This window comes from Magallana gigas, chromosome 5 (genome assembly GCF_963853765.1).
Source record: "Magallana gigas chromosome 5, xbMagGiga1.1, whole genome shotgun sequence".
Taxonomy (NCBI): Eukaryota; Metazoa; Mollusca; class Bivalvia; order Ostreida; family Ostreidae; genus Magallana; species Magallana gigas.
This window is the reverse complement of record NC_088857.1, coordinates 50,920,856-50,944,484: the sequence shown is the minus strand read 5'-3', so window position 1 is coordinate 50,944,484 and position 23,629 is coordinate 50,920,856. Positions and strand designations below refer to the sequence as shown.

The following is a 23,629-nucleotide window of genomic DNA, read 5'->3' as shown; positions in this document are numbered from 1 at the left end:
CCTTCACCCCAACCAATCAGATCTGTTGACCCTGAAGGTTTAACTTTGTACAGGTTCCATGGCAACATCAGTTCATAGCTAGGAGACAGTGGATAATGAAAAATGTTACAGTAAACCAATGTAAAAGGCTTGAAAATTCATTATATGCTAAATCTATGATTCAAAATACTGAATTTGTAATGAAGTTGGAGTGTATTTCCAACATATGGTTCTGTTTTGTTTCCTTTGACTAATAAGGATATTCTTTTAGAAATTTGACATTATTACTATAGAATATTACAATAGGGGAAGGATTAATTTGCACTGAAGTAGGACACTGATAGAGACTTATTAATAAATTAATAAAATTTTTAGAATTTTGGCATAAGAAATGAAAAGTTTACAAAATGTTCGCTTTGCAAAAACAAAATCACTTAACTATATCATTAGATTTTCGTATACAGTTTTGTTTTAATTTCAAAATTTTCTAAAAGTTCTATTTTAATATACTGAATATTTAGTCAACATTGACCATGGTAGATTAGCCCCTTATGAGTGTGTATGAGAACTGTAATTGTAAATATTAGTATCTTTGGTCAGTGACCCATATGTCATGGTAACGTGTGAAGGGTTACTGTGAACTGAGATTTTCTCGCATCCATTTCTTTGGTGTCAGTGAGCCAGGGTGTGTTACAATCACCTTGCATTGCATAAACGCATCGGGTTACGGACCTTCCTGGAGATCAATACGGAGGTAATAATGAGTTATGACGGAGTTGTAGAAGTTACGTGCTGCAATTCTTGTTTGTAAGAACAATGATGATATTATATATGCATAACTGCACTGAATATTAATCATTAATTCTTCCTCACCAAAGATATTAAGTATAATCATATCAATTTAATCAAATAGTGCCAAATTTCTGTATTTGTTTTAAATCATTTTAACTTGAATTCACAGATAGGAAGCAGCATGAAAAATGCTAAAATATGATAACTGTGAGATGAAGTTTGTTGACAGTGTAGTAGATGGGGATATATGGACCATGGATATCAGATTTGTTAGTATAGCTCAGTGGTAGAGCTCCTGACTAGAGTTGCAGGGGTCTAGGGTTCGATTCCCAGTCCAGCCATATGTTTTCAATGTATTTATACATGTATGTGCATTCCTTCTTTCCTACAATAACAGTTTTGAAAAGTCTCCGGTACTGTTAAGCTTTAGCTGATCTCCACTTTTGACACTTATTATGAAGTTTGACAAGGTAATTTTAATTACTGATGAATTTTCTCATTACAGTGTTTCATTGATCAGTGCGTTACTTAGATAGAAGAGCCAGTAAACACTTTGACTCCATATAGGGTCATTTAATACAGTTGGTTTATTGATTTTAACCAGTTTTAACTGATTCTTTCCTGTAAGATATGCCTTCCTGCCTTTACAGGTGTATGAAAGCAATTAGACTTTTGTTATGAATTAGAGAACTAATTGGACGTTAACTTATAAAAAAGGAAAAAAATGTAAAAAAAACAAAAAAAACATTAGAGGATATGACTAATTGATAGAGTTTTCATGCTCCTATATTTACACATTGATTGCAATCTTTCCTTTGCAACAAATTTCATAATACTCATATCTCATAATTTTTGGGATCTAAATTGCCTGTTAATTTAAGAATGAAAATTTGACTTCCTTATTGATGCATCAAATCCTTTTTAATAAATTTTAATAGCATATTACCGGTTTGTCATGAAATGTACATCAGTGGAAATGCACTTGGATGATTAAACAACTTCCTGTAGCAAAGAGAGAGAGAGAAGAGAGAAAGAGGAGGTCTAAAAATAAATAAAGATATCAAAGAAAAAGAAGCTTTAGCTCCATATGGGCTATGACCTTGGAGTTCAACAACCCTACTCCACTTGCATATGTATTACATCTATTGATGTGAGTTGCATATGCCTGTGTTAGTTGCAGCTTTTTTAAGCCGAGAAATGCATGCTGAGTTGGAACATAAAAAGTGTTAAACTATTAACCTCTTCATATCAAAAGTATAGATTTTTTCTCTGCGCTCCACAAAATTGTGTACACTGCATGGAGAAGATGCAAGTGGAATTTGATTATACTGGAGGTTGTTTTTATTGTAGCATATGGATTTTTTCCCTGGAAATTTCTTGGAAACATTTGTGAAGGAATTTGTTTGCTTACAATTGCTTCTATCTTTTCCAACCGGTTGTGTTTTGCCACGGTTTGTGCATCCTTTTCTCTCTGTTACAGCTCCACTTTCATGTTCATTGTATATTTTATGTTTTTCAGAATTTTAAGATCATTTAAAATGTTCTGTACATAGGCTTTGTGTTGTGTACACTGAAGCTTTGATTGTATGTGAATAAAGAAAAAGTGTGTTTTCAAGGGAAATTACTCATGATATGAATCTCACTTTGCAAGCTGCACAGATTTTAACTGAGTCAGTTTGATGCGTTAGATAATTAATTTCCAAAGATACCTTCCATCTGTGTTGTTTAGATGTTTGAGGTGTAAGATGTTTTTCTGGCAAAAAGGGTTTTAACCCATACAGCCAGAATAATCTGGCAACGGGATTTTTAATCAATTTTCATTTAACATAAACATTGACAGTTTCTTCCTGTGTAGAGTGCAGTTAACTTTACAAAAGGCTATTTTGTTTGTAAATCTTAGGGAGTGACCCTTCTCTCTCTCTCTCTCTCTCTCTCTCTCTCTCTCTCTCTCTTAAAACAATCTTTATTCGTTATTTTAGTCTTTTTCTTGAATGAATTAGATGATTGATGTGTAAAACCTGATAAGAATTTCTGTACAGCATATCATTATGGTTTCGGTGAGACCTGTACTTATTTCACACATATTAACTTTAGTACAGGGTATATAAGAGGTGTTTCTCCCAAGCAAAAATCACTTAAAACTGCTTAATTAATGGCTATTGTCAAGTAGTGTTGGTTTTCTCGGGTTTGTTTTAATGGCCCAATATTAATCGTAGCTGCATGTGAATTGTTAAGGGAATTCTAACATCCACTGAACAGCAAGGAAATGTATTAATTAGACTTCCAAATTAGCCCTGTGTTCTGGCCTCATCGTCTTTTCTACCTGTATGCACCGACTTCATTTGCAGTTTAATGTAATTCACATAGATAGGTATGGATTTATAGCTCTCCATGCACGGCCAGGTATAAACACCGTGATAAGGTGTGTTCTTTTGTTAAAATTCCATTCTTGTCTTGCAGGTAGGAAGGATTTAAATGACCACATTATGAAAGAGCAACGCAATGTACAGCACACGGGCACTTCCAACGGACGGGATTGATTTTTAACTGTTTACAATCTCTCCGGCGTCCACTCTAAAAAAGGGAAGAGAGGGGGAACACATTGGTATCCAGCCTCACGGTCATCTGGAGTCCGTAAGAGAGACCTCGTTCTGAGGGAGAACGGTGTTCACATTGGGATATTTTTAGTCTGACTAATGACAAGTATGTGTCACAACAAAGTGTATAGGTAAAAAAAAAAATCTGGAGAGAATCGTAGGAAGTTGTAGCGAACTGGGATTCATTGAGAGGGATTGGAGTTTGTTTTTAGTGAATGTGCACCCAGGTGTATCTGTATACTACAAACACAGCCGGCTACGTCATCCCTCTTCAAAACTTGAACTGTTCATTTTAGTAGTAGATATGTGTGTAAGTGGCATGTGCTGTGATTACTGAGTGAGCAGAGAACTGGACAGGGGTTTTACAGAACTATGTAACAGAGGACCGAGTGTTTACACTTCACCAGTGAACAGATCAACTGTAGGATTTATTGACAACCTGTGTGCAAGTGACACAGTCAGCGACCCCACAGCATGCTTCAGTGCAATTCATATGCAATCCCCTTTCATTGATGAAATAAGCAAATCAATCAAAGAGGAAGGGGCCTGCCTAAGAGATAAGCCATTCGCTATGACAGAGCAGAGAGGGAGATAGGAAAAAAGAGTGGTCACTCCATTTCATAATGACCAGCAGGGTTAAGAAAAATCGGACTCCCTGGTCCACAGTGGCTTACTTGGACAGAAGGATGTGGATCTCTTTCAACAGGCACTTTCACAGGTAAATAGATGAAATTGGAAAGAAAACAACAACAGAATAGGTTAATATGCAGGGTTAAAAACATGTTTTGTGACATTGTTCCATAGAGACATTTAACTTTCTGATTTTAGTAGGCTTAAAAAATCTTAGATAATGAATGAGATTAAATTGAAAGCATTATGCACGGGCAATGGAAGTTAAATATAGGATTTTGGGGGATTTAAAGTCAGGTGCGTGTAAATGCAGCGCACTATAAGCTATTTAGGTCACCTCTTATCTTGCATATATACACCTACTAGTGCTGCAATGTACAAGGGAGGCACTACACAGGAAATTTATCATTCAACTCATGGATAAAAAGTTTGTAATCAATTAAAAATGGTTGTGAAGGCAAGCAGGGAAACTAGCTTTCCTTGAACTGGTTGGGATCTAGTTGTTATGGTTGTTTGAATGTTTGAGTTATCAACTGTTTCTATTGAATTCATTTTTTTTCTCTCATAAATCCATTATTACACCTTAAACAATGATTTCCCTCTCTCCCATTAAAAAAAAAGAATGGCATTGTAAAAATAAAAAACGTAAAGGAAAAAACACAACATTTAGTGCTGTTCCAGTGTGCCTCTGGTGTGCAGTCTAAAACAGGGGAAAAAATCAATAAGACATCTTCACATAGTAGCCTCCTGCTTTCTGAACATTGATTAAATAAAAACTGGAAAATCTATTATCTCGATGTAATTTGACATGCAGCTATAGGTGTTTCACAGGGCTTCATTGCTTGACATGATTGTACTTAAATGTAGACATTTACCTGCAGTATTCAGTTACAGAACTTCATGTGTAAAGTATTTGGATAACTATAGAAAATCTGATAAATGAATTCACAAGGTCATATTTACACTACAATTGCAGGATAGGTTGCACGTTCAAGTTTCTGTCGTCATGACGGAATGTATATTATTATCAATGCTATGTTTTTTAAGTATTCAAATTAAAACGGAGGGGAGGGTGTTGAAAACATTTTTATGGTATTTCTCTAAAAACAAAAGATAAAGAAAAGTGGAGCAAAAACTCCATTGACAGAATTGATTAAATTTACATCTCCTCTGAGGTGGAAAATGTTTCATGTACAATTGTACGGCCCAAGTGCACAAGTTCAGGATATAGGAAAAAACAACTTGCGCAGTTTTTACGTGAATGGATCGAGTGGGAGAGATGTGTGCATAGATCGCTTCGCTGATCACAACTCTGTAAAACTACGCCGAGAGTTAATTGCTTGTTGCGTACATTAAAATTTTTGTTCTATATGAGTGCAGCAAAATATTTATCTACAGATGAAAACATTTCTTTTGAATTTCTTGGCTTCAATTCAATCTAATCTTTAGAGGCCTAGGAAGGGGTATCTTTGCACATAGATTTGCAGTAGGGAAAAATGGCCTTTTGTGACCACACGAATGTCCTTAGCTTTACTATGTGAATTTCCTTTCACTTCTTATATAGGTCATGAGTTTGCATAATTGCACCTTTTCATGAAGAGATCCTTAAGAGATTATAGAAAGAGCGTTGTTAAAAACTAGTGATGCACTAGCCCCTTGTTTAAATAATGCTATGTTTTTCATCAGATCAAATTCCTGCACAGTTTCATTCATAGAGGGCTCTGATAGTTGTGGAGAGGTGTAGGTTTCAAGTAATTTTTTGCCCCCTTATTTTTGAAGGAGTAGGTAATGGCTTGAAGTTTACGTGCCATTACACCCAATGCCAAATAAAATGGGAGAAGAATGCCTTTTCCTCCATTCTTATCTCCAACAATTTCAGTCGTGTTTACTTGAGAGGAGATGTACAGTTCCTATTTCACTCTCCTGCACAATTAAGTTTTAAGAAAGACATGAGCTGTATATCTTAAATTTCATTTTAGAATTCATTCTAAAAGATATCAGGAAATGAAAAAAAACCCATAAATATTGCAAAAGATTTGATAAATATGAGTGTTAAGGGGGTGGGAGGGTGGCTTTGAATGTATAAAGTTGAACCAGGCACATTGTAACAAAGCAAGTTTTAAAGACCAGCAAGACAACAGATTTACAAAGCTCCATTTTTATTTTTTTTATTTAAAGCATTTCATTTTAAAAATGAATAAGTTGTTAATTAATTTACTAGATAAGTTAATTTTCACTGTTTTTGGTATGCATTGTTTATCAATTTCTTCAATGCATATATAAATATGTACACACCCACTAATAAGTGAATTAAGTTAGACACAGATAAGTACCGTACATATTATCTTTAACTATGCTATCAACTTTGAATTAAAGTAGATCACCCCACATTCCTCACCCATCCCACCCCACCACAAACAATTTATAATGGAGGAGGTAACACATTAAAGTTATCTCTAACTACATGTATATACATACCTGGTAAATGTAAATGCACTTCAAATCATTGCAGATCTCATTTACAATAAGATGGTGATAATTGTATGTGGATACCTGAATTTTCAAAGTATTTGAATATCTTTAGAACGGGGACAATTCTTCATGCAGGCGTGGCCTGCTATTTGTCCTCTTCCATAAGTTTCACTCGGTGTGGCCATTCACGGTTCCTTGATTAGTGTGATGTCGGTCCAAGTATCAGCTCCCAGTGTCCGCTTCCCAGCTTGTGGCTACCTGTACCCTATATAGTGTAGCAGGACTGAGCTTGAGATAGCTAGTACAAGTACTCCTGCTTCCCTCAATATAGTGTAGCAGGACTGAGCTCGAGATAGCTAATACAAGTACTCCTGCTTCCCTCAATATAGTGTAGCAGGACTGAGCTCGAGATAGCTAATACAAGTACTCCTGCTTCCTCCTATATAGTGTAGCAGGACTGAGCTCGAGACAGCTAGTACAAGTACTCCTGCTTCTCCCTATATAGTGTAGCAGGACTGAGCTTGAGATAGCTAATACAAGTACTCCTGCTTTCCCCAATATAGTGTAGCAGGACTGAGCTTGAGATAGCTAATACAAGTACTCCTGCTTTCCCCAATATAGTGTACCAGGACTGAGCTCGAGATAGCTAGTACAAGTACTCCTGCTTCCCCCTCAACATTTGTATATAACATATCTTGTCTTTGGGTCTCAAGTTGGTTTACACAGATTTCTTACCTTGGAATTGAAGTGATTAAAAAAAAGAGTGCTGTAGGTGTTATAAAAAAAATATTTTGGATACCTTTTTCTCTTTTCTCTTTTCTCTTTTTTTAAATGCCATTTTGTATTGCCTGAAAGAAAATTCAAACATTATGTTTTTGGAAATTGTCCATGGTTACGGTATTCAAACTGGTTCTGTCCATATCAACACATCAAGATGCCGCAGGATTTGAATCTTGTTTTAACTAAATTTATCAAAGTAACCCTAACCAGTTATATTTGATTAGGAGTTGAAGATACTTTTGAAGTGGAAATGAGGTACTGTTGCTAAAACAGTAATGAGATGGTTTTTCCTTTTGTAGCCTTTTAAGAGACACCCTATTTCATTGAGATAAACAATAATATAAAGACCTACATTACAGTTATTGAATTGAATTGACCAAATATGTCAAAAAGTTGGTACACAGTTTTCTAATACAAAACTGAGATTGTCCTCTTATTAGTGTGGGTTCATTATTTTGCATTCTCGCCTAAACTTGGTTTAATGTGGGTTCGTTATTTTGCATTCTCGCCTAAACTATTTATTACACAGTTGGTAAGAGCATCAGCTTGTGTTCTATAAGTTGTAAGTGTACAATTGCATGGCTTGATCAATATTTATGATTCATTTCTATTATCCCAAACTTTATATTTTGAAATCATTTCAAACAGTGATTATGAATGAGGATATAGTGTCCTTCAACCATAACTATAGGTAAAAGGGTCCAATTTCACTTCAACAGTAAAATAATCAGGTATTGTAAATGTTTAGTGTGAGACAATATGCTATGAATAGTGTGTATAAAATTTATTGTGTTGTTTTGCATACAAAAAGTGGCATTTTGTTTCATAAAAGGTATTGTAATACTAAAGCAATAAAACTTTATGATGGCTTCAATCTTAGCTGCTTGTTCATTGTCAAATTCAATTTGTCAAGATGGAGAAAAGATAAATGTTGTTGATCTTATTGTATAGTATCTAATTAAGTATTGCATTGTTGTTGTTTTCCTCTTAACTTTCAAGTGACTAACATTCTGACCTACAATCTGCTTCTTGCAAACTTTGATCTCTCACTGTTTTATCAATATCAAAAAGATTCACTCATTCTTCAGATGAATGTAGTATTGCCTATTAAGAATTTTTTTTTGCAATATTTAAAAAAAGAAGACATTAGTGATTGCTGAAGATCTGTAGGTCTCTCCGGAGAAAACACATTTTTGGACAGCTTTTAACAGAAGAGTTATATTCTCCGAACTGTGCGAGATACACAAGGGGAAAGTATGTTACATATGCCGGCATGCAATACACTTTATCTTACACTAGCGGAAAAACTTAAAACTGGCGATCTGTAGGATGTTTAGTCAAATTGATTACAGTGGAATGTTCCTGTGCACACATCTGCACTCATGGTATACATCTCAAGACCCAACGGCACGCCAGAAATAAATAGAACGGGGATGAACAAAGTCTCAATTTATTAATGATATTGGAGCTGTTTACAATTGCTGTGCATATTATTTCCTTCTTCACTAAATATAGATCTTGCTTTGAAGAGTAATGAAGTGAGGCCAGAATCTTGACGTATAATGAAATCGTACATATGACAAAGCATATGCAAATGTTTATTTTTGAAATGGCTGTATGCATATTCAATTTTTAGTAGGTTGTTTTATTAGATGATTTTAGTGAAAAGCTACTAAAGAGCAAAAGTGTTCATGCATAATAAAGTATAATTGCTTCAAAATTTTTTTTTTTTGGAAAGTTTGGACAATAGCTATAAAAGAACAAAATTTATTCATGCATAGTAAGTAATTGCTTTAATAGTTCAGAATTTTCCTTTTTGGAAATTTGGACAAAAAGTTGTAGATATATGAAGAAACTGACAGCTCATTCATGACCACTGAGTGTTAAACATGCAGCTCGTTGATCACGCTGCTTTTAACCTTGGAAAATGTTTTGTAAGTACTGCTATTTTAAAACATGTAGTAATTATTTTTTTTTTTAGCTAAATTCTTATCGTTAAAAAAAAGTAAATTTTTATCATTAAATTCAAGAATTCGCCTTTGGCTAAAATGGTCAGGATATTGTCAGTAAACAATACCAAACATAGTCATATAATACAGAATGAAATATAGTTACTTATTAGTTAAATTTACTTTGATCTTTCAATAGTTGTTAGAACTTGTTTCTGATCCTTTTGTTTAGTCAATAAAATATGTTCAAAACAAACAAAACACAAATATGCAGTGCTCATTTTCTACTAATGGAGGGATACATTTATTTTTCATCTAGTATATTATGAAGCTTTTTTTCCCCTTAAAAGAGAAAAAGGAAATTTAAAATCCTTTCCTGTGTTGCTGTTTAATGACACAGATTGAATGATAACGTCACCATCGTGCATAGTTTTTATGACCCACATAATGCCACAAACAATAAAGGTTGTTTTTTTAGTTTCCATGTACGGAACCATTCCCAATTTTTTATGAAAGCTGACAAACCAACAGGGATAAATATCTTGCTCCTCTGAGCATAAATTGTTTTTAAGAATATGTTCCTTGATACTGGAGAACTGTAAAGAAAGTATCTAAAATGTGTGTAATTTATTTCTGGAATCCAATAACTGTTATGTAATCGTTTATCAACGTGTTTTCTCCAATATAAAAAAACAACCGTTGTTTACATCTATTATGCGCAAATTCCAATTGGCAATCGATATATTAAATAGGACAGGAGAGGAAGGTGAAGCATATAGCATTACAGAGTAAAGTGAAGGGTGTCACCTTGAGGGAATGCATCACATTCAAATCAAATCAAACACACTCCTTAAAAATCTTTATACATATCAATCTAAATATCTTATGGTTCTAGTTTTTTTGGTCAAACACTGATTGAATTAAAATGGCTTACACCTCCAATGCTTACTCTCTTGAAAATATAAACACTTTTGGTCTCTTGTTCTAGAGTATATCCAAGAAACCATAATGAATGGGGAGCGCTTATTGATCTGGAATTGATCAATAGAGTACGTTGTGCACTGTGAGGGGGAAATTTTAGTCACTGAGATCGAGGTTTTAATAATAAAAAAGGATGGTAAACAGTGGTCAGTTGTGTGAGTGGTCCAGCCTGTACAATTACACAGTTTCTAGGTGTCAACATGATCTGGACACAAGCAGGGGTAGGCTTTGTGTGGGTTTTTGCAGGCCATTTCTATTGTTCAGGTGAACAATGAATTGCATTCCCTGGATTTACAAGGGTTATGTAAGAACTGCTTGACCAATACCAAAGCTTGTGTCACACATTCTTCTTTGCACTTTATCTTACTGGGGCCCTGCAAAGGGAAAGTTTTAAATTTCCAAATAATAATGAATTATTTTAAGATTTCTCACCAGTAAAAACTATGTTTTTCATTAAATTACAAAATGCAAAGTTTGGTCAGCACTTTCATCGTTTTGCTAATTCAGATGAAATTTTGTAAAAGCTACAGATTTCAATTTTCACACTTTGAGTTCCATGTGGGCCTCAGGGCTTTAGTTTTGAAGAAGTGTTTTTCTTGAATGCATCCAATCTATTTGCCCAAACATTTCAACTGTTTTTCTCTGACTCTGCTGCAATGAAATGGACACTCAGAGACCTTTGCTGTATGACTTCAGGGATGATTCTGCTAATAAGACTTCAGAGGTGGTTATATATTAATTGACTAGTTTATACAGAACTGCAGCATGTGTGAATAAGCAGGGTGCTGCAGGATAAGCTTAGCTGGTAGAGTTACCATATTAATGTAAGTGCCATTTTTCCAGTAAAGTCCAACATTTTAACCATGTTTTCTGATTCATTTACTTTGATAAGCAAAATATTGGGAGGAAACATTTTTTCTTTGAATATATGTAACTATTTTAAACCTTGTAAGATTGTGATCAGCATTGTGCAATAAATGAAATTACCTGTTTCAGCTTTTAGCAAGTTTTGACCAATCATCCGAATGGGTGTAATAGCCCACTGTAGTTTGATACCTCAAATAGGATATAAATATATAGTGCTATAAATGGAACATTTTACTTGGTAATTTTGTTATTGGTCAGCATAAATATACATTAAATACGTCAATATTAAACTATTGGTAAGTATTTTTTTCCCTGAAAACTACATGTATAACAGTTTGCAAGATTGATCTTTAAGAAGCTGGAGATCTATTGAAGGCCAATCTCCCAAACTGTTTAATAAGGTACAGAAACCCATAGTACTGAATATTTTTTAAAACATATATTTCAGTGAATATTTATAATTTATTTTTTTTGGTGCACAGCAAATTTATATCCCATTTGCGACATTATAGACTGAGCAAGCTTTTCTTACAACCCATTCGGGCAATTGGGTCCTTCTCTGTTTAATTCAGATGCTTTTCTCTTTTGAAGAAAAAAATATTCAATTTTTTTCTTTTGACAAAAAAATAAATCAAAGCAAGGTTAGAAGTTGAATTACGTGAGATTAAGAGCTTATTTGGTTTAACAGAATCACAAGTGAAGAACGGGGCTTGGACCTGATGTAGGGACGTTATATTTAAAATGCAGTGTGCGAGTCATGTGTATATATTTGTGTTTTTAGTAGACATCTCCAAGTGCTATTGCTTTCAGCATTTTGACAAGAACATGACAATTTCCCCCTACCTTTGATTTAATGTCATTTAGGTTTTTTTCATCATGCTATTAAGAAACCCAATTTGCGTGTTAGAATTCCTTTGGCTCGTTAGAATGTGTAAGGAACTTCATTGTCATGTAAGGCCTAGATATTGGTTGGAGTTGTGTCACCCAAATAAATTTCGATGCTAAAAATGCAGCAAAGATTGTGTACCTTTTTAATGGATGGGTCACGTGCCACTGTTCTATTCACTTCTGAACTGTGTCTTTGAGATCGCTCAGTCTTTGAGATCAGTCAAAGTAAATATTTTTCATTCATGATAATTTTGTTGAGTATATAATTGTTTTGACAGTAAAAAACAAGACATTAAGAAAAAGAAGAAATTATTCATAAGATGTACATATTTTGTTCCGTATCTAGATGATTGTGCTTGGATCGTTTCCTCATCACCCTTCTATCACTTCTTTTGACAAAAAATAAAGCAGTGCAAAATTTAGAGAAAAGAAATCAATTCGCTCTGCAAAAATCACTCTGGCAAAGATTAAAGCGCAGAGAACTATAACCTTGGTGGGGCCTTGTGTTTTTGTGTCCACTGACATCAATATTGCTGCAAGAGTGAGCGGGGTGAACACATATTTACTTAGGGTTTAAATTGTAAGAACTGCATTTAAATGTCCACTCCTGTTAGCCAGCGGGGAATGGTGGTCAAGGAAAAGTAAAAGTTGCCCATTGATTTAAATATGTTGGTTTACATCCAGCATGGGCTGGCTACAGGTGCACAGAGATTAATTTAAGAGGATTTGTTGGACAGTTATACAACAACGGACAATGCACTATAAGGCAGGACTTTTTGTCTAGTTATTTTCTATTCAGAAATTTAAAACTCTTGTTTTCATTTCCTCAAAGAGAAGATTTATATTTTCGTTTGGTTTAGGATTGTTAATAGTTTTTTTTTTGTATTGCCAACTTGATTACGCAAGTCAAAAGTTTTAGAAGCTATAAATAATTAACCGAAAGCTTGGGCCCTCCTTCACAAATATTTTTACTACCTGGGTGATATTTACCGGAAAAATGCGGCTTCTGGTTCACGTATTAAAAACTTACTGTGAAGAGTCTTAAAATTGATATTACAATATGTTGATTAAAATATATATTGTTATAATTTTCATTTTAAATGCATGTTCTGAATTATTATTTTTTTATGCAAAACTCATTTACAGCAGATTGAAAATGTCACAAAACCTGTATTAATTGTGATTCTGCAATCTTTATTATAATTAGGTAGTCAATTTCACACAATTTATTCCTCATTTTTTGAAGGAGATAAAAACTTTTTTTAAAAGTCTGAATGTTAAAGAAGTGATTGTTTAATTTTAGTTTGTGTTTTTATGTATGATTGCTTAACTTAATGTGCCATATTGACCAGTCGTTGGAATGCACCGAGGGTGGGAGAGAAGCTTGTCAATTTCTACAAAATAAATGCCCTGCAGATAGGGTAATTTAAGATTCAACAGATAGGATGTCTTGCTGGAATGAGAAAATCTACTGCCTTTCATGTCTCTGCTATCTTGTGAGCAATCGGAGCACTTATGTCCGATTTTTCCATATTTAGACCAAGGTCAAATTGGTCATGCCCAGTGGAGCTTCAAGAAATTGACCAGAAGACTGTACATTATCTTAGGTGCAAAATTACACCTTGAACATGGCAAGCAATGGGCTCCTGAGATAAGAGTAGAAAATGAACAGTCTTTCTGATGTAGACTGATAAACTGTCATATCTGAAGGAGAAAACAAAAACTTTACACAGAAACTTCAGAGAGAGAGAGAGAGAGAGATGTATTTTTTGTGTTGGGATAACATTCATTCTGATTTAAATGATTAAACTGTCATATCTGAAGGAGAAAATGAAAAGATATAGAAAACTACAGTTAGATAAAAGAGAGAGAGATTGCAACATTTTCTTTTAGTTTTTTTTTCATTTATTTAGTTCACAAAAATACAGATTGTTTTACTTTGGATTTCCTTTCCATTCCCACTGTTGCATATATTTAATCTTTAAAGTTAATTGCCCTGGTGGCATAGTTTTCTTTTTTGTACATGCATATGTTAAATCTGATTTCTGCTCAGCTGAATATATGCCACACATGTTTCAAAGCAATTATGACACCTGCTACCAGCACAATCAGAATGAGCAACTCAAATCAAAAGGTGTGATCTGGTCATTACATAACTGCAGACCTGATAACAAACAGTAATTACAAGCGAGATAAACACAGGAATGTATAGATCCAATCAGCACAGTGCATATTAAACAGTTGTAACAGCTCTAGAAGTTCTTCTGTCATTTTGTCCTCGTTTGTGTTCAAACATGAAAGGGAGTTGACTCTCTGTTAATAATTGATTCATGGAAATATTTAAACTGTGTTCAAATCAATGAAAAAGTATGTATCTTTTTATATTTTATGGGGAAAAAATTTTCTTGTTTGTTTTAATCTCTGTATTAAATTTAATTCATTATAAAAAGATTTTTTAATAATATAATGCAACTAGAGAATTAAAAAAAAATTAATTCATCGTAAGAATTTTTTTAAAATTTAATGCAGCTAGAGGATTCAGAAATGAAAATTATAAGGCAATTTTTCGCATCTCCTAGAATCAAAACAAGCTATAAGTTACCTGCACAAAACAGTAAATAGCAGAAATTTCAACAACAAATCAGGTGGGAAATACGTGAAGAGGAAATTTGTCTTGCCCGGGGGCTTGTTTTTTGCTTCAGAGATAGCCATGCATAGAATTTAATTTCTACTGAAGTTATATTGCAATCTATTTGTAAAACAATGCATAAAAACTATTACCTTATTTTTCCAAGTAATAATTCATTACCCCATTCTCAAGGAAAGCAGTTAACTTCTGTATTGCGTGTGTGGTTTTTAAAAAAAAAAACTTTAATTAAATATTCATCTTCTCTAATTATTAAGGGACTTATTCATTGAAGTATTTTTTAATTGGCCTGTGCATTACACATTTTTATGTATCATACGATAAATCGGTGTTTCAATATTTTGCAGGTAATAAAGACGGCAGGAACACTTGGATCTATGGTGGTTCAAGGCAAAGAGAAGCGAAACACTTTAAATCAGGGATCTGTTATAGACTTATATAAGACTATTTATTCTACAATGGATTTGAGTAACAAAGCTCAACCAAACAGCACTCAGGGATTGCTGGCAGCAGCCGCCTCCACAATGGGGGCCCTCAACTTCAGTCAGGGGGAATCATTCAGAGGGGAAAGTCCCCTGGGTGGGGGCCGGAGTGGAACCACAGATTCATTTCCGTACGGATTGAGTGGGGTTGCCATGCCGAATTACGGGTACCCTAGTGATTTATACCAATTTACCTCCAATGGATATCCTCGAAAGTCCCGCACCTGTAGTTATTGTGGGAAAGTTTTCACCAGGTCAACAACGCGGCGCTATCATGAAAAGCGGTGCCCCCTACTGCGAGCAGCGGTGTGCAGCATGGTACCTCAAGACGAGACGAAGAAAATGGGAACTAGCTCAACGTCGGACCACAGCTCGTCATGGCCAACCACTGCAGAATCTCGCAAAGCAGTGGAATCTAAGGTTGTTCAGTCAGGGAAAATCTCAAACTCATTCAGTAAATCATTACCTCCTCTCATGACCCCACCCTTCCTCCTGGATCGAAAGTATCTGAAGGAAATGGAATCCGTGGCCGGATACCCAGGAGTCATTGTCAAAAAAGAAGCTCAGGAACAGCGAATACCTCAGGGCAGCAAAATGTATGAAGGTTTGTCCGATCTCCCATCCTCTCAGTACACATCTGAGTCCAGGTGGTCTCCTCATATCAAACGCAGCAGCGAAACAAGGGGTCACTCTTTATCCCCCTACAATACCTCAGCTGGACTGGACTTGTCCAAATCCCCCTCAGGAACCTCACATGATGATGCAAGCTCAGTCACACAGGAAGACCAATATCAACGGGACGTTATACAGGAAGACATGCAGAGGGAGAAAAGCAAAGTGGAAAATGGCCAGGATTCCGACTCAGAAAAACACAACTCCAGAGAATCTGGAAAGATGAAAATGGCCGAGAGAAGTACCCCCTCAGGTCAAGATGATTCAGACTCCATGGATATCAATGAAACTACCTCACTGCATGAGTCGCAGAATCATCATTTGGGAACGAATGGTGAAAGCAAGATGGATTCAAAAGAAAATGTAGAAGGAGGGGAAACCAAATGTGAAATATGTGGTAAGAATTTCCCTTCATCTTGGCAGCTTCATGTACACAAGCAGATACATACCAAATTCAAGCCCTATGCCTGTCGATTTTGTGGGGACAGATTTTCAAAGGCAGGTCTACGAATCACCCACGAGAGAGCTCATCTAGGAGAGATTGGGTACGCCTGTGCGTTATGTGCTGCCTCCTTCACCAGTAAAGGCAGCCTTCGTGTACACATCAAACGCCAGCATGCAGAAGGCCCCTGGACCTGCAAGCACTGTGGATCGACAGTAGAGGCTCAAAGTGACTTGGTCAGCCATTTGAAAAACCACAATCTCACGAAAGAAGAACAGGAGTCTCTGCAATACATGCCTGGAGCCCCAGGAAGTGGTGACTATGATGAAGATTCGCTGGAAGATGGAGACGAAGAGCAGGAGCCAATGGACTCTGAAGCTCTGTCAGACTCAATAGATAATGAGGCCTCACCCGACAGAGATGTTGAGAATCTGGAACAGGCAGCTAACCCATCCGGACTAGCGGATGCTGACGAACCCAAAGAGATGTGCAGTATATGTGGGCATGAGTTTCCGGCCAGTCACATGGCATTTCATATGAAAGTCCATGAGGGTCAGAAACCCTACAGCTGTCCTATATGTGGTAAACGATTCGGCTACAAAAACAACATGAAATCTCATATCAAGCTTCATGCAGGGATAAAGCCTTACCAGTGCTCAATATGTGGAGCTAAGTTTACCAGGGGTTCAACTCTACGAAGACATGCCCGTCGTCATGGCATATCCGCCGAGAGTGTATGGGATCTCTTCGTCAAAAACAGCGCATCCTCTCAGGAAAACATGCTGCCATCAACAAACGGCAATGATGGAACTCCTGTGAAGAACAACAGCAGCAGTATGCCTCTGCATGCTTCACCAGATGAGCGCAAGGAGGAAGTAACCTCCTATGCTGATTCAGCATACAGCAGTTTCTTCAACACACCTACCTCAGTTGCAATGTCAAATGCATTATTTATGAGTTACCAGAATCACCAGGCAGCTGTAGCGGCAGCAGCCTCCTCATTTCCGTCGATATTCAATACCTCATTACCAACTCCTACCTCAGAGATACCTCTCCGTTCCTCCGCCGGATTTCTAGAGACTAGTCACCACACACCTCAAGCTGACGCCCTCAATCTCAGTGTACAAAAGGCCGAGAAAACCCACAGAAGAAGTGAAAGTCAGGAAAATCTCCTCCCCTCTCCTACCTCAGAAGAAAAGTCCTGGCCAGCAGCAGGGTCTAACGTCCTCAGACCGTCTGTAACCGTGGCACCGGGAATCAAGGCCAACTCGGTCGACATTGGTATTCAGGTCAACAAATGCTGCAAGAGCGGCCTGGAGCTACTACAGGAAGACGTCAGGAGCCCCAGCGAGGCCAGTGTACACTCGGACCACAGCGGCTCCACCTACCAGCAGGTAACAAGCTCAGGGTTAGACAACTCCACCGAGAGTATATCAACGCTATTAGCCACTGGCAGACTCTACAAATGTGACCACTGCGAGTGCTATTTTTCGGAATACGCAATGTACCGCATCCACAGTAAGCTCCATGCACGAGGTGGCAACTTGAAGCCGTTCGCCTGCCCTGTTTGTGATGAGAACTGCCAAGATAAGACATACTTCTCCATGCATCTAGCAGAACATTTACGATGAAGAAGTGCGGTACTTAGTGTTTCAGAGTGAAGTATATACCTCATTGTATTATATCTCAGTGCATTTGTAATATTGTTAGTCTTTAAATCATATTTGTATGACTGTAACTTTAATTAAGAAGGGTAATATGTAAACAACCCCTAATATTTACAATTTGTTGTCAAGTAGTACCTCATTGACTTTTTTCTTTCATGTGTTGTTGACAGTGGCGATTGATCTGACAAGGGGGGTAACTCCAGTATCTGTCATGATTGTTGAATCTGATAATTTGATATACCTCATCTTTTTCTGTTGATTTGTGATGTCTGTTAATTAAGCAAGCAGCAAAGATTAATTGTTTATTTATGTATTTTTGATATGTCTATCAGGTTATGATATATTTACCTTTGGAACTTTTTCAAATACCTCATTGATATGCCTCAGAGCAACAAAATTATTTTGAGAAGATATATTTTATTCTACTGCAAATCTTCAACATCAGGTTACCACTACTTTTCCGTGCAATGTGAATGTCTTGATATTTATTTTAGTTTGTGTCATTATTCATTCAAGAAGGAAGACTTTTCCCAGTCATTGTTTTGCTCACATTTTAACAGTATTGCCGATTGGGTCATTCAGCAAACTTTATCAAAATTGAGTTTTTTCTTCCATTGAAGCAATAAATTTTTTTTATTTATCATCCCATCTACCCCAATACCAAATATTAATGATATACCATTAATAATATATCAACCTTTTAAGATTTTGTCAACCCCCATCCCCTTTTTTTGCCAAGAATAACAGTGTTTATTTTTTTTTTTACCTCTACTGAATGATCTGAATTCTTTGAGTTAAAAATACACAAATTTATTGAATATAAATGATAATTTTGTTGAAAACTTAAAGCTGCAGCATTGACAATACTTAGAATTTTAGAGCACATTTATAATAATTACAGGACTACGGGTGTTATATCTAATAATCTTCCTTTGTATCGAATCTTTTTTTATGTATGAATGTGTAATTAACTTGTTTAAAAGTGTTCAGGGTTTGTATCTGCTGTTTGGAAAAAAAAAGGATGACAATTACGGGCATTGGTTATTTTTATCTCTCATACTTTTTAAAATTAATTTAAAGTCTTAAGATATTCTTCAAAGTTAAGTGCCATCTCATATTTTTTGTTGTTATTGTTTCGAATAAAAATTTGATGTTTGTTAAAAGATGGCACCTTCAGAATTAAATTCTGATTACGAGTTATATCTGCAAATTACTAAACTCTGATTCAGTTGCGTATGACTTTCAGATTTGTTTCTCCTATGTTTGTTTTTCCTTTTGGAATTGGTCATTATGGGTAGCACATGAGGAACAGAAGTTTCTGCCGTAGCCAAATTAATAGCTTAGTTAGTAAGCAGGTGTTTATACCTCTATGTGTAATATGTTAATATGTCAATGATGATTTTTGGACTGGGATATGCATTTATATTCTATGTTGAGTACGGGTATATCACATCTATCTCACTCACATTTTTTGTCACGTATTTTTCTTACAAAAAATAATGAAAGTGCTGATTTCGTCATGTACATATATGGTACTAGTTCATCATTTATATGTGTGTATAGATAAAAGACAATATATACATTTATGTTATGTTGAATGTTCAGGAAAACTTGTATATATATTAAATTGTATGTGTATTTGTAAATTTGATGAAATAACTTGACAATGTGCTGTCATTTAGAATAGTTTTTGGCTGATAATGTCCTCAATCTCAAATTCCAGTTTTCTTTTCTCTTCTTTTTTTTCCATTTAAAACCAAATTTGATTAAAAGTTTTGATTTCACAAGGGATCAAGGCAATATGATAAATGAGTTTTGCAAAACAAAGTATTTTTTATAGAGAAATGAATGATAAGAATTTAAAGTTCTATTTATATAAGATAAACGTAAAAGCAGAGGGATTTATTTTCAATTTCTGAAGAATCAGACCCCCTCTTTTATTTTGGCGAGTTGTGAAAAATTTCTCTATTTTCTCTATTTTGCTACATTTTAGTAGGACAAGGTATGTCATTAATCATTATGTGAATTGATATGCATTGATGACGATTATTTTTATGATGTCATAATGATCAGATTTGTGGTATTTTTGTTTTTCATTTAATTTTTGAGCTCAATGTTATTATGTCTATTATATATATTCAGCTGTCTTCTTTTGCGTAAAGATATTTTTTTCTGTGAACTATTTAGGACATCTGTCTGAGTGTGATACAAAGAAAAGCTGACCAGTAAAAACAAAATGGAAGTCTACAATTCAACTACCAAATGGTAGATCATTTTGATACTATGTATTTTATTTTTAGTTGTTAGTAGGTGAATTGAAATCTTTTTGTTTTGAGATAAAGGTTGTTTTCTTTCTAGAGTGGAGCTGCATTCTGTTATGTTAACGAAGTAATTAGGTAATTAAGTGGTGCATTTTGTGATCAGGAATATCCATGGTGACGGTTGTCCTAGACAACCATGTAGATGCATTATTATACTGGTGTCCACCTACAAAGTCAGGAAGTCTCAACTCTTTGGATGAGGCACACGGGAGAAGTTTGTCTCCGAGAGTTGTAAACGCTTTCTTTATTTTTTTTTTCCTTTCCGATATTGCTAATCAAAAAACAATTACCAGCAAAACCCAAGTTTTGTGAAAGTTTTTTTTTGTGAATAACTGTCTCTAGCTTTTTTTTAACAAATAAACATTGAGGAAATCATGATACTAGGATTAAACATTTCAAAAGTTGATTTTTGGAGTCAGAAACGCTTTTATTGCCATAATTTTGGGTATGTTATTTTACTTAAGGATAACATTCAATTCAGGTAAATAAAAAAAATCTGGAATCTTATTTTGGTGAGAACTATTGATATTGTAAATATTTAAAAAAAAAAAAACACACTCTGCAAAGTGATGGAATATACTGAAGGATTTTTTTAAAGGAGACTTGTTATGTGTGGCACAAAGTGCGAGTTGATACAAAAGGGGGCCATATGATTTGAGAAGAAGGAGAAGGACATTTTTTTACGGTTCTTTTTTTCTGTTGAATTTTTTTAACATATTCTTATTTTTCTATGTTTATGAAGGACATTACAATTTGCTCAGAGGAACAGCTGTACCACAAAGCTATCTCTTACTTTACAAGTATTGAAACTGTAGCCACTTGTTTTGATCAGCTCATTGCAGAAATATACATGTAAGAAAAATGTTGAGGAAAACATTTTAAAAGACTTTTTGCAAGGTTGTTTTTTTTTATTTTCCATTCTTGTTTTTTTTTTCATTTTTTTGGGTTATTCTTGTGTAATATGAAAGACATCATTTTAATTTTAGAAATAAGAAAATTGTGTTATAGTTTTCAATGGTTGCAAAGTAATAGAAGAGCAATTTATAAATATTATATGTATACATATATTATTACCATATATATTATATATCAATTGTTAATACTTTATTTCCTGTTAACGGAGTTGTTATCAGTCGTAGATGAACAGTGAATTTTTTCTTTCATTTTTGATTCTACGTTCCTGTATCACACTTTCAAACTTTGGGGAAAAACTACAGCATTTCTGTCACCGCTCATATTTTTCTCTGTATTTTTCTGTAAGATCGCCCTAAATACCACAGAAATACTGAAATACATGCTAGCTTTAAGAGGTTTTCTGTGGTATTTGGGCCTACCTGTTGTGTAGTACATTTAGATTGAGATAAACAGACTTAGTGTCACATGTACCTCAGGCAGACTTGCCTTGTAGTATTTTTAATATATAAATATTACATAAACGACACCATTGTTAGTTGTTTTTTTATTTCGTTGATGGCGTACCATAACCCAGAATTCTAAGGTAAAAAAAAATGGAATCAGAAATTGAAAATCAATATGTGGTTAACATCCCTTCCAGCATTCTAAGTTCACAGTTGTGTGTGGACTAAGAGTTTTGATATCCTGGGCTCCCGAATCACTAAAAGAGTTGGCGTGGGACAATACCCGGAGACGTCATGGGTGTGCCAGTACCGTATTCTTGCTATTGTTCCATGCCTGACTTGGTTTATGACTTGGATACTGTATCAGTGTAATGGGAGATAGACACATCTGCACAGATGATATTAGATTAAACCCTCTCATCGCTGTCATAAAATCTAGAGGTCCAAATCGTAAATAAAAAATCTTTTTTTTTTCTAATTACAGATAAAAAAAATTAACATTTCGCAACAGATTTCCACAATAATATCTTTACTTTTATTTTTATTTAAATTGTTCGTTAAAAAGACAATGAATACGTTATTAACATTCCAGTCATTACGTTACGTAAATTATTACGTTACGTTACGTTAGTGAAATGGCAAAAAATTAGTACTAAATGAAATTCCGTTTTTATTTCGGAAATTAAGATATTGTAAATCATGATTAACTACTCTACTGACCAAAACTGTTAATAGACTTTTGTCAGTTTTATATATATATATATATATATATATATATATATATATATATATGCAAATCTTCAACATCAGGTTACCACTACTTTTCCGTGCAATGTGAATGTCTTGATATTTATTTTAGTTTGTTTCATCATTCATTCAAGAAGGAAGACTTTTCCCAGTCATTGTTTTGCTCACATTTTAACAGTATTGCCGATTGGGTCATTCAGCAAACTTTATCAAAATTGAGTTTTTCTTCCATTGAGGCAATAAATTTTTTTTATTTATCATCCCATCTACCCCAATACCAAATATTAATGATATACCATTAATAATATATCAACCTTTTAAGATTTTGTCAACCCCCATCCCCTTTTTTTGCCAAGAATAACAGTGTTTATTTTTTTTTTACCTCTACTGAATGATCTGAATTCTTTGAGTTAAAAATACACAAATTTATTGAATATAAATGATAATTTTGTTGAAAACTTAAAGCTGCAGCATTGACAATACTTAGAATTTTAGAGCACATTTATAATAATTACAGGACTACGGGTGTTATATCTAATAATCTTCCTTTGTATCGAATCTTTTTTTTATGTATGAATGTGTAATTAACTTGTTTAAAAGTGTTCAGGGTTTGTATCTGCTGTTTGGAAAAAAAAGGATGACAATTACGGGCATTGGTTATTTTTATCTCTCATACTTTTTAAAATTAATTTAAAGTCTTAAGATATTCTTCAAAGTTAAGTGCCATCTCATATTTTTTGTTGTTATTGTTTCGAATAAAAATTTGATGTTTGTTAAAAGATGGCACCTTCAGAATTAAATTCTGATTACGAGTTATATCTGCAAATTACTAAACTCTGATTCAGTTGCGTATGACTTTCAGATTTTTTTCTCCTATGTTTGTTTTTCCTTTTGGAATTGGTCATTATGGGTAGCACATGAGGAACAGAAGTTTCTGCCGTAGCCAAATTAATAGCTTAGTTAGTAAGCAGGTGTTTATACCTCTATGTGTAATATGTTAATATGTCAATGATGATTTTTGGACTGGGATATGCATTTATATTCTATGTTGAGTACGGGTATATCACATCTATCTCACTCACATTTTTTGTCACGTATTTTTCTTACAAAAAAATAATGAAAGTGCTGATTTCGTCATGTACATATATGGTACTAGTTCATCATTTATATGTGTGTATAGATAAAAGACAATATATACATTTATGTTATGTTGAATGTTCAGGAAAACTTGTATATATATTAAATTGTATGTGTATTTGTAAATTTGATGAAATAACTTGACAATGTGCTGTCATTTAGAATAGTTTTTGGCTGATAATGTCCTCAATCTCAAATTCCAGTTTTCTTTTCTCTTCTTT

General features: G+C 34.6%; 1 protein-coding gene across 10 annotated transcripts in view; it reads left to right on the top strand.

The window, feature by feature from the left end:
- LOC105347368 (uncharacterized) overlaps positions 1–21,607 on the top strand; it is a 46,949-nt gene extending 25,342 nt beyond the window's left edge. For 4 of the 10 annotated variants that reach the window (XM_066086244.1, XM_011456419.4, XM_066086245.1 and 1 more), the window contains 2 exons: positions 3,232–4,086; positions 14,930–21,607. In XM_066086244.1, coding sequence (XP_065942316.1) covers positions 14,960–17,809 — 2,850 coding nt within the window. In that variant the 5' untranslated portion in view covers positions 3,232–4,086; positions 14,930–14,959 and the 3' untranslated portion in view covers positions 17,810–21,607. Of the gene's footprint in view, positions 1–2,070; positions 2,223–3,231; positions 4,087–10,744; positions 11,005–12,544; positions 12,702–14,007; positions 14,303–14,558; positions 14,581–14,929 lie in introns of those variants that run through there. The other 6 variants (XM_034446076.2, XM_011456417.4, XM_011456420.4 and 3 more) reach the window with 6 other exon arrangements.
- Positions 21,608–23,629: the final 2,022 nt, after the last annotated feature.